Source organism: Muntiacus reevesi, chromosome 5 (genome assembly GCF_963930625.1).
Source record: "Muntiacus reevesi chromosome 5, mMunRee1.1, whole genome shotgun sequence".
NCBI lineage: Eukaryota > Metazoa > Chordata > Mammalia > Artiodactyla > Cervidae > Muntiacus > Muntiacus reevesi.
In genome coordinates, this window is record NC_089253.1 from 18,450,486 (window position 1) to 18,468,285 (window position 17,800).

General features: G+C 39.0%; 1 protein-coding gene across 1 annotated transcript in view; it reads left to right on the plus strand.

The window, feature by feature from the left end:
* LOC136169203 (glycerophosphodiester phosphodiesterase domain-containing protein 4-like) overlaps positions 1 to 17,800 on the plus strand; it is a 116,411-nt gene that overhangs the window by 32,768 nt on the left and 65,843 nt on the right. The window contains exon 4 of the mRNA XM_065937017.1: positions 12,517 to 12,576. Coding sequence (XP_065793089.1) covers positions 12,517 to 12,576 — 60 coding nt within the window. The remainder of the gene's footprint in view (positions 1 to 12,516; positions 12,577 to 17,800) is intronic.

The window sequence follows — 17,800 nt, forward strand, 5'->3', positions numbered from 1 at the left end:
GATCTGTCCATTATTGGTGGACTTTTCTGTAGAATAGTGGGGGTAGGAAACATGAAGAAGCTATTGGATTCTGACTATTTTATTTACCATTTCAGCAAAAGGGTGAACCATGGATGATGTTAACAGGGCTGAGACTGGAAATGAAGAGACAGGAAGATGGAAAAACTTTAATTCTTGGATTAAATACTACTTCAACTATGAATGCTATATGACTTTCCTTAATGGCTGCTACAGTTGCAATTGGGAAGCCCAACAGAAGAAAAAAGCTAGACGTCCACTCTGCTGCTGCTCTTTGGTATATGAGTTGGCAGGGAGACGGACCACACTTTCTTAGATATGGGAAAGTGTGTATTCTCTGCTTGAGAGAAGTGCTATATAGTGTGCATGTCTCTCTGTGTGTATGTCTACATATACAGTCATGCATCATGTTTAATGGGTCAAAAATAACTTTATTTAGAAGGTGTAAAGTTATCAGAAAGAATGGATAGGGAAAGATAGATAGGGAAAGAATGGAGGATGGCAGAAGAAATGATACTGGAGGAGTCAAAGGGCTTAGTATATTTGGGTGGAGTGGAGGATATGAATGGAGAAGTGATGGGAAGTGAGTGTAGAGAGAGAATGGGACAGATGTCGTGTGGGTTTAAGAATTTGACCTCTGCCATGTAGGAAATAGTCCTAAATTAAGATCGGGGGAAAAGAGAATCCCTAAAGATTTTAAGCTTCTAATGTTGCCCACGCTGTGTTTTGGAATGGTTTCATATGGAAGATGCAATAAAAAGTACAAGGGTAATGCAGGGAGATGTCTTTGCCTTCAAAGAGAAAGCAACAGCAATATTCAAGGTAAAGCTGATGGTGTCCTGGATTAGCATAGTAATGGCAAAAGTAGAGAAGAACAAATTGATTCAACAGATACTTATTACTTAAGGATGATGTAGTAAGTCATAAGAGAGCTATACAGAAGGACATAGAGTGAAAGAAGGGAGGCTTCCTGGGAAAGATGCCATTGGAAGAGGCAGTGTGGTATAATGGAAAAAAATCCCTGAACCAGGGCCTGAGACAATGTTTTAGTCCTTGTTCCATCTCTGCCCTTGGGCTGGTTTTGTGCTATCTCTGAGCCCCTCTACAGATAGGGAATTAAACTACATAATTCTCAAAGTCCTTAGATAATTCTCAAAGCCCTATTTCTGCTCAGGGGAAGGAGTCTAGCATGTGACAAAAGAGAAAATTCCTTGTGTTCTAGGGAAAGACTGCCTGGATTAAATTTATGGCTTCATCACTGACTATCTCCAAACTAGAGCTTAACCTCTGTTGGGCCAGTTGCCTAACATTCCAGTGAACTGGTTCCTCATTAGAGTAATGGAGATGGTAGCAACAGTAACCACCAGTTGGGTTTGTTGTGAGGAGAGAAGCGTTATGTGGAAACTTAAAATTGGGCTCAGCACACAATTAGCACTCAATAAATGTTAGCTATCATTTTGCTGTTCTTGGAGTCACTGACTTGTGAAGTCATCTTCCACTTAGAGGAATGATGGTGTAGGGGATTCTGGGTGGAGGAATTCAGGTGGTCAGAAGTCCAGAGATAGAGAAGTATAGTGGTGTTTAGGGAAAAGTGAATTTCTGGTGTTGAATTTATGAGCAGATAAGGTGACAAATGGTAAGTGATCAGGTCAGAAAGGAATGTTTTCATCAAATTTTGAGGCATCTTTGTCAAGTTAAAATGTTTGAACTTTGTTCTGTAAACAGTGGGGAGCCTTTGAACAGTTTTGAGCAAGTGTGGCAGCAGTGAGAATCAAAGTAAGGAAATTTGTTTATGCAACAAGAACAAGTTCATTGAATGTGCTCCACAGTGAGTAAGACCACTAAGGCTTCTGGCCTTCCTGTGGCTTGTATTGTAGTGGGATGAGTTAGATAAAAAACAGTAATGAAGAAAGATGGTTTCATATAGTGATAAGAACTTTGAAGATAATACATCGGAAAATGGGAGCGTGGTTAGAGAAGACTGCTTTTAAGCAATGTCATGTGAACAATCTCTTAAATTAAAAAATCAAATCAGCCTTGTATACACATGGGGACAGAAATATTCCAGGCAGGGGAACCAGGAAGTGTGAAACTCTTAGAAATTAAAGAGCCTCCTGATAAGAGTGAAAGAGGAGAGTGAAAAAGCTGGCTTAAAACTCAACATTCAAGAAACGAAGATTATGGCATGTGGTCCCATCACTTCATGGCAAATAGATGGGGGAAAAATGGAAACAGTGACAGACTTTTTTTCTTGGGCTCCAAAATTGCTGCAGACAGTGACTGCAACCTTGAAATTAAAAGGCACCTGCTCCTTGAAAAAAAAAGCTATGGCAAACCTACACAGTGTATTAAAAAAGCAGAGACATCTCTTTGCCAACAATAGTCTGTATAGTTAAAACCGTTTTTCCAGTAGTCATGTATGGATGTGAGAGTTGGACTGTAAAGATGTCTGGGCACCGAAGAATTGATGCTTTTGGACTGTGGTGTTGGAGAAGACTCTTGAGAGTCCCTTGGACTGCAAGGAGATCACACCAGTCAATCGTAAAGGAAATCAACCCTGAATATTCATTAGAAGGACTGATGCTGATGCTCCAATACTTGGTCACCTGATGCAAAGACCCAAGTCAATGCAAAAGACCCTGGTGGTGGGAAAGATTGAGGGCAGAGGAGAAGAGAACAATAGAGGATGAGATGGTTGGATGGCATCATCAACTTGATGGACCTGAGTTTGAGCAAACTCCAGGAGATAGTGAAGGACAGGGAAGTCTGGTGTAGTGAAGGACAGGGAAGCCTGGTGTACTGCAGTCCAAGGAGTCACAAAGAGTAGGACGTGACTAAGCAACTGAACAACAAAGGAACAGATCTGATCATGTTGTAGAAGCATGAAGACCAGTATGTCTGGAGTTCAATAATGGAGTTAATATGTAGAATGGAATGAGGTCAGGGATGGGCAAGACTTGATCATGTACGACCTTTGGGCCAGGGCAGGCAGTTGGGATGATATTCTTATACAGTAGACTGCTTTGGGAGGGTTATAAGCAGGGGAGTGACTATGTGATACGTATTTTTAAAAGTCCACACATGATTTGTGTAGAGAGTGAGTATAAATCCGAGTCAAAACCTGTTCTCTTCATATTTCTACTCCAGAAGTGGTGGTTTAGTGCCTTGTTACCTATCATATCTCTCACCATTTTGGAGTACTCTGTTTACCATTTTGTTTCCTTATTCTTAGTGCTCACAATAACCATATAATTTGTACAGGGCAGGGATTATTTTATACATTTTTAATAGCTTGGATGCAGTGTCCCAGCGAGGCAAAATTTTTCATTTTTGTGATACAGTCATAGTCCTGGGAAGAGTTTGATATTGTATTGTTCAGCTAGTTTGTGATACAATTTTCAGTGCAAGGGTTGTCTTCAAGGTTCAGTTTGTACACGTTTCCAGAAAGATCATTTCCATCTTGGTTTTGAGCTCACAGATCCAGGCTGTTTCCCTGCTTGGTTGTGTGACCTTGAGTCATTTAACCTAACCTCTCTGAGTTTTAATTCTTTCTTCTACCAAATGAGATTAACAATACCTAACTCATATAACTTGCATATGAGAATTAAAGTAAATGTAAGTAATTTGTAAAGTCCCTAGCATTATAGCTACTGTTATAAAATAGCTACTAGAAAAAAAAAAAGACTTATTCCCTAATCTAATGCTCTTCTCCCCCAAATGTGGGTAGATAAGTGACTATTCATTAGGGAAATGATGAATAATTAATGCATGAATTACTCAGTGAATGAACATACATTTGATACATGGAGAGGTAGATTAATTCAACAGATGATTGTTGAGAGACCATGATTGGAAATACATAGAAGTGTAATGAAAGTTCCTTTTCATCAAAGCAGAAACTGTGACATCAGATATAAACATATAAACACAGAACTCTAGTTCAGGATAATGTTATAAATAAAGTTTTGAAAAATTCCATAGGGTTAGAAGAATACAGTGGTCTCTCCAGTCAGGGGAGGGTAATGCTGCACTGTAACTATGTAGACCTTTGGGGAGTATAAACAGATGTTGCAGAAGTGCCATAAATAAATGGAGTTAAATGAGATTTCCTTCTGTCTCTTCCCAGAGAGAGCGATTATTTTACCCATGGCTGATTACGTCATTTTGCTTGTCTGTGTTTTTACTTTTCACATGGATAGAATCTTCAAATGAATACAATGGCTTTGACTGGTGAGTTTCACTTTTTGTATTTTCATTTGTGTAAGGGCTCTTTGGTATAATTACCACATGGATCTTACTTCAGGCTGAAAAAAATCTGCTTACATAAGAGGGAGGGTGGACAAAGTTGGATTTTCTGCATCTGGTGGATGGGAGGCCTGACTCTGGGGAAGCATAAGCATGCTCAGCACCCTCAGCTACTATACTTCTCTTCCACCTGTGCTCACTCTCACTCTTAGACCAAATCTGGCTCAAGGGGAAGCTTTCTGTGTGCTTCTGGTGTCCCCAGTCCTTCTATTCAGATGACTCCCTGATACCTTGTTCCTCAACTTCTTGATCTGGGTTACTGATGCCTACACTAGTTGGTCTTCATGATCTCTGTCCATGAACCCTGATATCTGTCTCACCTCCAGCGTCTTACTCTTCTCTGTCCTTACAGGGCTTCCTGAAACTCTAAAGACAGGTATGATGTGTGATCTGAGTACCCTTCTGGCCAAACTCTTACTCCAAGACAACTCTCAGTTTTTCCAGCTTCTCTAGCCTTGATTGTTATATATCTTACCCATTATTTGGTGTTTGATGGGGAAAGGGGTCTGTTTAAGTATGAGGCTTTTTAGAAATGTAATTTATTGTTTTTGTTCAGTCGCTAAGTCCTGTCTGATTCTTTGTGACCCCATGGACTGCAGCATGCCAGGATTCCCTGTCCTTCACTATATCTCAGAGTTTGCTCAAACTCATGTCCATTGAGTCAGTGATACCATCCAACTATCTCATCCCCTGTCACCCAATTCTCCTCCTACTCTCAACCTTTCCCAGCATCAGAGTCTTTTCCAATGAGTTGGCTTTTCGCATCAGGTTGCCGAAGTATTGGAGCTTCAGTATAAATCCTTCCAATGAATACTCAGGTTTGAACTCCTTGTTGTCCAGGGTACTCTCAAGATTCTTCTCCAACACCACAGTTCAAAAGAATCAATTCTTCAGTGCTCAGCCTTCTTTATTGTGCAACTCTCATATCTATACATGACTACTGGAGAAACCCTAGCTTTGACTGTATGGATCTTTGTCGGCGAAGTGGTATCTCTGCTTTTTAATATACTGTCTAGGTTTGTCATAGTAATTCTTCCAAGAAGCTAGCATCTTTTAATTTCATGGCTGCAGTCAACCATCCACATTGATTTTGGAACCCAGGAAATGAAATCTGACACTAATTTCCACATTTTCCCCATCTATTTGCCAAGAAGTGATAAGACCAGGTGCCATGATCTTCATTTTTTGAATGTTGAGTTTTAAACCAGCTTTTTCACTCTACTCTTTTGCCTTCATCAAGAGACTCTTTAGTTCCTCTTCGCTTTTTGCCATTAAAGTGGTGTCATCTGCATATCTGAGGTTGTTGATATTTTCCCCAGCAATCTTGATTCTTGGGTCTGTTTAGGGCTGTTTTGTTGCTGCTGTTGTTTTGGGCATTTCTTTTGGTTAGTCTTGTTAAGGTTTGTCATTTTGCTTATCTTTTTGAAAAACTAAATTTTAGTTTTGTTTATTTTGTCATTGTTTTCCTGTTCTTTATTTCACTTATTTACCGAGTAAATTGGCCCTTGAATGGAGCAAAGGGATTGACAGAAGGTGAAAGACATTGCTGCGCAGCCAGAACTGTATGCTATCAGTCTTACTCCTAGTTTTCTCCTAGAAGAACTTTTAATAATTTACCAGATTTCTTGTCATTGGGGGAGAAGAAATACTTTTATGAGATTCCTGGACACTGACTGTGAACTTTCTGAAATGTATAACTGGAGATATAAAATGCTGCTATGATTCCTTAGTAAGAGTAGGAACTTTTGAGTATTAGGTAGTCGATAGAATTCTGGTTCAGACTCATATCTTCACTGGGCATAGTGGGTCCCTAGACCACCCTGTGGTTATTTTTCTAGTTCTGGAATGCATACTCCAATAAGCATACTCAAAATCATTCAGAATCCCCACAGCAATACTCCATCATAAATAGAAGGTGTAAATATAAGAGTGAGCTCCCCCTGATCCTAAAGCCACAGTAGTTTCATAGGTAGTTCCATGGCTGCCATGGCAAATTACCACAAATTGAGTGACCCCAAAGAATACCATTTCTTATCTCACAGTTTTGTTGGCCAGAAGTGAAGTATGACCTGGGTACTCAAGGTGCTTAGCTGGCTTGTGCTTTTAACCGGGGGTCTGAGTGAGACTCACTTCCAGGTTTATTTAAGTTGTTGGCAGAATCCAGTTTCTTCTGGTTGTTGAAATGAAGTGCTCATTCATTAGTGATTGTCAGATGGAAGTTGTTCTCAGCTTCTAGCTTGTGACCTTCTCTATCTTCAAATCTAACAGTGGTGTTTCAACTCCTTCTTATGCTTCAAATTTCTCTGATTTCTCCTTTTTCATGTCTCTGACTTCCTTTTCTGCCTTCTTTACTTATTTTAAGAGCTCATGTGATTACACTGGATTCAATCTGATAATCCGGAATAATCTCCCTACTTTAAAGGCAGCTGAATAGCAACCTTAACTGAAAATGTTCCTCTTAGATAGTCTAACACAACATCATCACTAGTGACACCAGAGGATTTCCCAGACCCTGATGCAGGGAAAGATTGAAGGCAGAAGAAGAGGGCAGCAAGAGGATAAGATGGTTGGATGACATCACCAACTCAATGGACATGAACTTGGGCAAACTCTAGGAGATAGTGAAGGATAGAGAGGCCTGGCGTGTTGCAGTCCGTGGGGTCACAAAGAATTGGACATGACTTACAGACTGAACAACAACATACAGATATATGTGTGTATATATACACATATATATGTCTATTTAAATGATATATATCTATATGAATAAAATGTATGTTTGTAATATAATATGTAAGGAGATATATATATATATATGAATTTTTGCTTATCTCATTTCTCTGTCATTGAACATAAGATATGTGACTAGTAGTTAACCTTATATACTAGTACTTAAATTAGAGGCATAAACATCATCCAGTGATCAACTATCAGAGCAGATGTAACAACCTTCTCTAGCATTTTCTGTAATAGCATAAGGTCTAATCCCAACAGTGAATACTTCTCTGAATTATCCCAAACAAATCCAGTGTTTTTAATCATTTTGAAAATTCTTAGGCTTTATCTTTCGTTTTTTTAAAACTATTTTTAAAGTATCTGCTTATTTATTTTTGGCTTTGTTGAGTCTTTGTTGCTGCATGTGGGCTTTTTTCTAGTTGTGATGAGCAGGGGCTACTCTCTAGTTTCAGTGCACGGACTTCTCATTGCGGTGGCGTCTCTTATTGTGGAACATAGACTCTAGGATGTGTGGGCTTTAGTAGTTGCAGCCTGTGGGCTCAGTAGTGTGGCTCACGGGCTTAGCCTGTGGGATCTTCCCGGATAAAGGGTTGAACCGGTGTCTTCTGCGTTGGCAGGTGGATCTTTACCACTGAGCCCCCAGCAAAGCCTTCATCCCATTTTCTGCTGCCTCTCCTTTTGAAACTTTAGTTTCATGTGTGTTAGGCTTTTTCTCTTCTTCCCCTAAGTGTCATATCCTTTCTTCTGTACTTTTCATGTTTTTTGTGTGTCTCTGTTTCCTTCTTGATATTTGTCTCCTGACTTGGTTTTTTGCTAAACAAATTATTTTGACTGTGTTTTACCTGCTATTAACTTTGTTCACTGCATTCTTAATTTTTGTTGCTGTATTTTCCTTTGTAGAATTCTTAATTGGTTCTCTTTTTAGTAGGTCTCTGTGCTTTGTCACTCAGTCCAACTCTTTGTGACCCCATCGACTCTAACACGCCAGGCTCCTCTGTCCATGGAATCCTCTAGGCAAGAATATTGGAGTGGGTTGCCATGCCCTCCTCCAGGGGATCTTCTCAACCCAGGGATCGAACCCAGATCTTCCACATTGCAAGTCTCCCACAATTTTTCCTTTGCTAGCAGTACTCAGCAAGTAGATGGGACCTTCACCTGTTTGGTGGGAGAATTTGGAAGTGACCTAATATTAAATATTTACATGTGAGTGAAAATAGATAAGAAGGCCATTATGTTGATGAGGGGAGAAAATAATGTGGCTAGAGAAATTATTAGAAAAGATAGAGGTCCCATTGAAGACAAAACCAAACTTTTCTTTCTCATTTGGAATATAAAGTCAATTTTGCTGCTGGATAAGTCATGTAATTAATTCTTTGGCTGTCTTTAGGCTGCTTTATGTCTATCCTACGTGTTTTTCCCCCTGTATTTCATTTTTTGATCATTATTCTGCTTGCATATAAACATTCTATTCTTGTTATGTGGATATGAGTCCTTTATCTCTCTGAAGATCTTGAATATATTTTTTATTGTTCTTTTCTGATTGTTATCTTAATTATATTTTTGTGAAGTTATTGTATTAGTTGGCGTTATTAGGTTAATTTGTTAACATCACTTACACATTTTCTGATTCCTGGCTGTGAGGTCATGTTTTACAGGATACTCTTCCCAGTGTCTTGATCTGGGATCAACCTTGCTAGGTTGACTGCTTGTCTAACTTTTTCTCTTGGTATGTCTTCTCACCCCTGACTAAAGAGAATTTTTTCTTATATTTAATGTAGTAATATGTTCAATAATCTATATTTTGTATCATTAAAACATAATTTCTCTAGGTCTCATAAGGAGAGGAAATAATTTCTGTTATCTTGAAATGAAGAGTCTAAATTCTATGACATATAATATTTAGAATAATTATAACATTGTTTAACTTAAATCAGTTTATTAGCAGTTTTAACTTTTAAACTACTTTAGGAACAAGGAGGACTACAAATCGCTCACACAGGATATAGATGTTAATATAGTGGCTTGCTATTATGTAAGAGAACATATTCATAAGGACAAGGAATCTGCCACATTGGCATATATTAGCTATATGAAGGCAGTGAACTTATGGATGACTTTTTCTCTTTTGACATTCCATAATTTCTGCATTTTATTGTTTTTTAAAGAGTATATATTTTTTTGAGTCTTTATTCTAAATCACTTTAAAAAGCATACAAGTTGTACAGAATCCTATTAATGTACCTGATTGTCTGTAGAGCAAAATTAAAACTTCTCAGCTAAATACCTGCAAAGGATAACTGTTCCCAAATTGCTCCTCTTCTTATTCCCCTGTTTTCTTATGCCTCATCTAGTCCAGTCTTATCCCCTATACTTGACAGAGATACTACTAACTTCTTTATCTTAGAAATTGAAACACATTTTTGCAGGGTTATATTCCTAGGTACAGGAGTCTGGTTCTTTTGGTCCCTTGTCTTGCTGAGTTTCCTTGGGATCCTGGCTACCTACACAGCATTGCTACTGGTAAGTAATATTTCCCATTTCTCCCACTCCCTTCCTGAGTAGCCTAATGAGGTGCTCTGTCTGTGGTATGGTTCCCAATTGGTGCTGGGAGCCCTCAGATCACTCTTAGCAGAGTCTGGGTTTTCATCAGCCACTTAATTATTAGGCAGGAAGGATAGAGGGGTAAAAAGGCTTGTGCTGTTAGAGGGTGTGTCTTTTCACTTTGATCCTTTGAAAGGGTGGCAGAACATCCTTTTTCTCTTCCTATGTTTCACGGCTATTTTCTAATTCTTTCAGTGTTGTCATTTTAGACACCTGAATCTTCATATGGCAATACACTTACTCATTAAACTACTCATTTCATAGCCCATCTCTTGAGGATCAGTCTTTCTGGGCCTTACAAATTATCTAGTGAGTTAAACCTGTTCTGCTGTGCAAATGCTAATCCCCTAATCCAGGTGCAAATTACATTTTAGCCAATGTGTTTAGGTAATAGAGACCCTGCCTGTTTCCTGTCATAGTAGTGTTGTGTAGTGTGGAAAATTCACACCAGACAGAGTCTGTAGTTTGAGAAATGTAGGCCAGGCAGCAGAGGAGTCTTCAGAACTGGAAAGCTTATGGGAGACTAACTTTTAGGTAACTAGAGTTTTTCAGTGCCCACTTACACATAGTACATGTATTTCTTTGTCTGGTTTCATAATTTCTTGTCTCCATTGATTTCTTCCCTGATACTAAAGAACCCAACCTTCACATCAGTTGACATTTGCACTAATTTTTCTTTCAGCAAAATATATGAGTGATAAGTACTTAGGTTACAGAGATCAAAGACATTTGGTTTCTGTTTTCATCCAGGGCACTTCAGAGATAAGTATGAGAATTAAAGTTACAGTTGTCCTTAATTCAATGAGTGTAGAATCTAGTAGGGAATTAGGACATAGAAAGTAAGGAACACAGAGCATTATAATTGTCATTAGAGGGTCCTAAATAAAGTTCTACCTGGGTACTGAGAAGGAAGAGTTAACTTCCAGCCAGGAAGATTAAGTGAGGCTTCTTGGAAGAGGTGGCACAGGAGGGGGATCTTGAAGGGACGTTACATTTAGACATGTTTATGGGGATGGAGGAAAAATGTTCCAGAACATGGGGATATCATGACAAAGTCAGTAAGACAGACATACATAGAGTTTGACTAGATAAGAAGGAAGAATCAGTGATGGTGGTGGTTTAGTCACTAAGTTGTGTCCCACTCTTGCAACCCTGTAGCAAGAGGGCAGACTGTAGCCTGCCAGGCTCCTTTGTCCATAGGATTCTCTAGGCAAGAATACTGGAGTTGGTTGCCATTTCCTTCTCCAGAAGAATCAGTACTGCTAACATATAAGGTATAATGAAGAATAATGTGGAATATGGATAAAGCGATAGGATTTTCAAAGATTTTGCAAGGCCTGAAAAATAGGCCAAGGCATTTAGCATAAATCAGATTTCTAGTTAGGATAATCATTCTGGAAGTCTTTGCATGGAGAGTGTATGTAGACAGAGATTAGTTTTTAATGGGGAAGATGCAGATGAATGATGTTCTTGGGGCAAGAATTTGTCCACAAAACTGTACTTCATACACAATAAGCATAAAATGGTATAGGTAACTTCTAAGATGGACTTGCAGTGTCTAGTAAGTCATGTATTTTAACAAGCTTCTACTCTGTCCTACCCCTTTTTGGATATAGTGGCAGCAACAGAGAAGACCAGGTTTCTATTTCTTTATCTTTCAGTTATTTGTAACCTTAACAAAGTCACATAACTCTTCTAATTCTCAGTTTCTTTTCTTTCAATTGAGAGTGATAATGATGTTTAATGAAGTGGCATTTTATAGGGCCTAAAAGTGGAAATGTTAGTTGTTTAGTCATGTCCAACTCTTTGCAACCCCATGGACTATAGCCCTCCAGGCACCTCTGTCCATTGGGATTCTCCAAGCAAGAATACTGGAGTGTATTGCCTCGCCCTCCTCCAGGGCCTCTTCCCAACCCAGGGATTGAACCCAGGTCTCCCACATTGCAGGCAGGTTCTTTACTGTCTTGAGCCACTAGGGAAGCCCAAAGTCTTGTCTGGGACCTGAACTCAGGACTTCTCATGCCGGAGGCAAGAACCATACTCCATAGACTAACCAGCTCGCCTGTATTGTACATTGGTAAAGTACAAATAAAATCATATCCATAAAATTATTTTGATAAAAGGTGAGTTCCTTATGCACTCAAACTCTCTTTAATATCCTTAGCATCTAAAGACTCCAGTTTTCAGTCTCCATCTCCACACTGACTTGATGATTGCATAGACTTGGATTCAAATCTAATTAAGATTTATTGACTAATACCAACATTAACAACAGTGGTTAACAATTGTTAACAATGGCACTGGTTCCTCAAAGAAGAGCTTTTTTTTTTTTTTAATATTTCAGTATTATTATTTTATCGTTGGCACATTTATAGGAGAAACTTGATTAGATGAGAAGAGGAAGCAAAATTTAAGGAAATTCAATGAGACTATCAAAGAGCTGGCCCCTCACTCCTGATCTCTTCTTACTAGCTCTGCATAATACTAGGAATAAGCTTCTGCACAGGGAAAATAAGTTGGTAGGAATTCTGGAAGAATATCGGTGTGGTGATTGTTACAAATTTGCAGAGAAGATAATAAACTCTCTCTGGGTTGCTGGTGAAAGTTACAAGTAGGCAGTGACATGGAGCATTGTTTGAAGGGTTGGTGGCATGGAAGGGGAGAGTTTTTTAGGCAGAGGAATAGTGTGACAAACCCTTGATGCTGAAAAGGGCAGGTGTAGCGAGAAGTGAATATAATGCTGGACTGAAAGGAATGTTGAGTTGACAACAGTGTTTTGGGTAGCATCGTGGTGATTTCATTTCAAATTATTCTCCTCTGTTGTTTTTTTTTTTTTTTTTTTTTTGTTTGTTTCAGGTACTTGGACTTTTATTGTGTTGGGAAAAACAGCGACTACACCTGCACTGGTATCATAAGGTAGGGCATCTGAATCTTCAAATAGGAGACCTGAGACAAGGACTGAATATGCCTCTTTGGCATGAAGTATTAAATACAGAGCTTCCCTTTCTTTGTCTCCCTTAGAAAAAAGAAATCTGCTTACACTATTTCAACTGAAATGATTCAGTTTCTAACAGGTGGAACTGGCTTACTGACCATGCTAACCCAAATGTTATTTTTTCTCACTACTCTGTGTTAAACTTACTATGTGTGTCTGTTATTCCCATCCCCATAAAATCTTGAGCAAGCTCCATTAATTTCCCAGTCCTTCATAGTTACAAGGGCATTCCATTTCAATTATTAAACATTTCAGTTCATTGTAATGAATTCCAACTTTATGAAACATTTTCCTTACCCTATTTCACATGACCCAGGCCTGGAAACCAACAGTGGTGAAGAGAACATGATTATCCTTTTACCTTTCTTCCAGAGTAAGGCTCAGGGGAAGGAGAGATAGGGTAAAGAACACAGTCCCACAGGGAGGGTTTGGTTCCATTAGGACCAAGAAATTGCAATTTTTGGCTCTTTACCACATGGATTTTTCCATGTGTGTTTTCAGAGATCTTTCTGTTGAGATCTTGACTGAAACTCTTGGTGGATTCAACGCCTATCTTCCTGTACCCTCTAAAATTTCTCTGCTGGTGTCTTTTTTATTCTTCCTGAGTTTGGAGCCCTTTAAAAATACACAAGGAAAAAAAATACACAAGAAAGTACAAAGCATCTGTTTTGTTCTGAGGAGACAGGCATTACTGACCCAGCATCTGAAGACATGCAGCTCATTTCCATCATTGCCTCCCTTGTCTTGTTTTGCCATGGGCTTGAGCATCTCCAGCACAGCCTCTTGGTATTTATAGACTTTTTCAGGCGTGGTTTTCCTTGTATTTCCTCAAATGCAGAAACATGTCAAATGCCCTGAGTGGTCCCTTAAATTTCCTCTTATTCAAAAGGGAAGTATGAATTGAAAGTATACATTTAAGAGCTAGAAAGAATGGAAATTGAAGTAATAAGATCATGCAGGGAAAGAGGAAATTGAAGCATGACCATAAAGATGTTACTGAGATTCCCATAGGTTTTGGAGTTTGGATACCATGAGCAATTTGTCACTACCAAGAGTCCCTGTGGGTTAAACCATTCTGATTACCATTCCAGGGTTGTGTCTATTACAGAAACCATGCTTACCTTGCCTCTGTCACTGAGCGCTGCTACTTGGCCTCTGCCACGGCAGAATCTCATCACTGCCTTTGAACTCAGGAAGCCAGTTTCTGTGGCAGCACCTCTCACCTTTATCCAGGCATAAAGCATGGCCACTGCAGTGGCCATGCAGCTCAAGTGCAGCTCAAGGATGCTGACACTCTCCTCACCAATGTGTTTCTCAGTGTCCTCTGAGACCTCCTGTAGGGCACAATATGGAATGGGTTAGCTGACCATAGGTGATAGCATTCCAATATTTTCTTTTTAAGAATTATTCTCAGTTTGTTGTAATCCACACAGTCAAAGACTGTGGCATAGTCAATGAAGTGGAAGAAATGGGAATACTGGACCACCTTATCTGCCCCCTGAGAAACCCGAATGGAGGTCATGAAGAAACAGTTATAACCGGAGATGGAACAACAGACTGGTTCAAAATTGGGAAAGGAGTACATCAAGACTGTATATTGTCACCTTGCTTATTTAACTTATATGCAGAGTACATCATGCAAAATGCTGGGCTGGATGAATCAAGCTGAAATCAAGATTGCCGGGAGAAATATAAACAACCTCAGATATGCAGATGATACCACTTCAATGATAAAAAGTGAAGAGGAACTAAAGAGCCTCTTGATGAAGGCAAAAGAGGAGAGTGAAAAACAGGCTTAAAACTCAACATTCAAGAAATGAAGAACATGGCTTCTGGTCCCACCACTTCATGGGAAATAGATGGGGAAAGAGTGGAAACAGGCAGATTTTATTTTCTTGGGTTCCAAAATCACTGTGGATGGTGACTGCAGCCACAGAATTAAAAGACGCTTGCTCCTTGGAAGGAAAGCTGTGACAAACCTAGACAGTATGTTAAAAAGCAGAGGCATCACTTTGCCAACTAAGGTCCATATAGTCAAAACTATGTTTTTTCCAGTAGTCATATATGGATGTGAGAGTTGGACCCTAAACAAGGCTGAGCTCTGAAGAGTTGATGCCTTTGAATTGTGTTGGAGAAGACTCTTGGGAGTCTCTTGGACAGCACGGAGATCAAACCAGTCAATCTCAAGGAAATCAACCCTGGATATTCTTTGGAAGGACTGATGGTTAACTTGAAGCTCCATACTTTGGCTACCTGATGTGAAGAGCTGACTCTTTGGAAATGACCCTTATACTGGGAACTGTTGAAAGCAGAGAGAGAGGGTGGCCACAGAGGATGAGATGGTTGGATGGTATCACCGACCGAATGGACATGAATTTTAACAAACTGCTCAAGATAGAGGAGGATAGAGAAGTCTGGTGTGCTGCATTCCATGGGGTTGCAAAGTTTTGGACATGACTTAGTGACTGAATAACGTCAACAATGATAACCTTTTGTCAATAAATTATTGGATTTTTTCTTCCATACTATTTTAAAAGGGAACAATGATTACATTTTTTAAAATTTACACTACATTAACAGATTGAAAGATAAAAACCATATGATTATCTCAATAGATGCAGAGAAAACCTTTGACAAGATCCAACATCCATTTATGATAAAAACCCTCCAGAAAGCAGGACTAGAAGGAACATACCTCAACATAATAAAAGCTATATATGACAAACCCAGAGCAAACATTATCCTCAGTGGTGAAAAATTGAAAGCATTTCCCCTAAAGTCAGGAACAAGACAAGGGTGCCCACTCTCACCACTACTATTCAACATAGTTTTGGAAGTTTTGGCCACAGCAATCAGAGCAGAAAAAGAAATAAAAGGAACCCAGACTGGAAAAAAAGAAGTAAAACTCCCACTGTTTGCAGGTGACATGATTCTCCACATAGAAAACCCTAAAGACTCCCCCAGAAAATTACTAGAGCTAATCAATGAATATAGTAAAGTTGCAGGATATAAAATTAACACACAGAAATCCCTTGCATTCCTATACACTAACAATGAGAAAACAGAGAAATTAAGGAAACAATTCCATTCACCATTGCAATGGAAAGAATGAAATACTTAGGAATATATCTACCTTAAGAAACAAAAGACCTATATATATATAACTATAAAACATTGGTGAAAGAAATCAAAGAGGACACAAAGAGATGAAGAAATATACCATGTTTATGGATTAGAAGAACCAATATAGTGAAAATGGGTATACTACCCAAAGCAATATATAGATTCAATGCAATCCCCATCAAGCTACCAACAGTATTTTTCACACAACTAGAACAAATAATTTCACAGTTTGTATGGAAATACAAAAAACCTCGAATAGCCAAAGCAATGTTGAGAAAGAAGAATGGAACTGGAGGAATCAACCTGCCTGACTTCAGCTGTACTACAAAGCCGTAGTCATCAAGACAGTATGGTACTGGCACAAAGACAGAAATAAATTTAATTTTCTTTATTTGTTATTTTGGCTCCACTGAGTCTTCTTTGCTGTACACTGGCTTTATCTAGTTGTGGCAAGCAGGGGCTATTCTTCCTTGTTGTACCCAGGCTTCTCATTGTGGGTGGCTTCTGTTTTTGTGGAGCACAGACTCTAGGCGCATAGGCTTAAGTAGTTGCACCACATGGACTCAGAACTTGTGGCTTATGGGCTATAGAGCATTGGTTAGTAGTTGTGGCTTACCAGCTCTAGAGCACTGACTCATTAGTTGTGGCACATGAACTTAGTTGCTCTGTGGCATGTGGAATCTTTCTGGATGAGGGATCAAACCCACGTTCCCTGCATTGTTAGGCAGATTCTCATCCGCTATGCTGAATGAAGTCTTCTTTCTTTAATACAATACAAAGAAATTGCTGGCATCCCAGTTTATTAAGCATGAGTTTCTACTGAGTGAAGTTTTCAAATAAACAATTAGAGATGAATAATATCTGGATACTTATATATTGAACTTATATATAACTATATATATACTTTATATATTGAGCTTAGAATTGCTGGTCAGTGCACAGTGAGTGAAAGTCGCTCAGTTGTGTCCGACTCTTTGCGACCCCATGGACTGTATATATATAGCCCATGGTATTTTCTAGGCCAGAATACTGGAGTGGGTAGCCTTTCCCTCCTCCAGGTATCTTCCTAACCCAGGGATTGAACCCAGGTCTCCTGCATTGCAGGCAGATTCTTTACCAGCTGAGCCACAAGGGAAGCCCATATCAATAAATTCAGCCTGATTTAATATTATTTTCCTTTCTCCTTGTATAGTGAGCACCTTTAGAATTCATTCCCACACACAGGGTTGTTTTTGGTCAATATATTTAATGAAGGCTTCATCTTTCAAGGTATTCTGCGATCTAATTCCAGTTATGAATCCATAGCCATTGAGAAGTGGTGGAGCTGGGTATTAGAAGAGTTGGAGTACCCTTAGAAGATAACTAACTTGGTTGGGCCTTTAAACCCTTGGCTTTCAAATCTCCCCGGCAAGGGAATTTCTTTAGGGCTTGGAGTTTGAACCTGCAAAGAACAAACCTAGATGGAAAGAGCACCAGGCCTATAGTGCATTCTCTTCCACCTAGGCATGCTCAAAGAGCAATGAATGACCTCAATCAAAACTTCTTAAATAGCTAATAACCCAACCTTCGCATTGAAACATGTATAAATGTACTAAACATTTTAATTAGCCAAAAGATAATGGTGAGTCCTTATCTATGAAAATTTCTAGCAGTTTCTAACCTGTATATCTAGGTTGCTTGTAATAAATAAACCTGGAAGTTATAGATTTATAGGGTGAGACATGGCTGGCTGGAGTTGTATAGTTAATGGAATATAAAAGAAAAGGATGCCCCATAATGCAAAAGATTTCTTCTGTAGAAAAATGTTTTCTCATACTTTGCTCAAAACACACCTCACGCTTTAAGTTCCAGACTAGAGCATGTATCCTAATACAGGAAAGGAAAGACCTTTTTTGACATTTGACAGATTTATCTAAAGGAAACTGTTTGTACCTTATAATTGTCAGTTGCCTTAAATCATTAATAAAGCTTAGTGTTGAGTAAGATCACAGAATCACATGAAATTCATGTTGAGTCTGATTT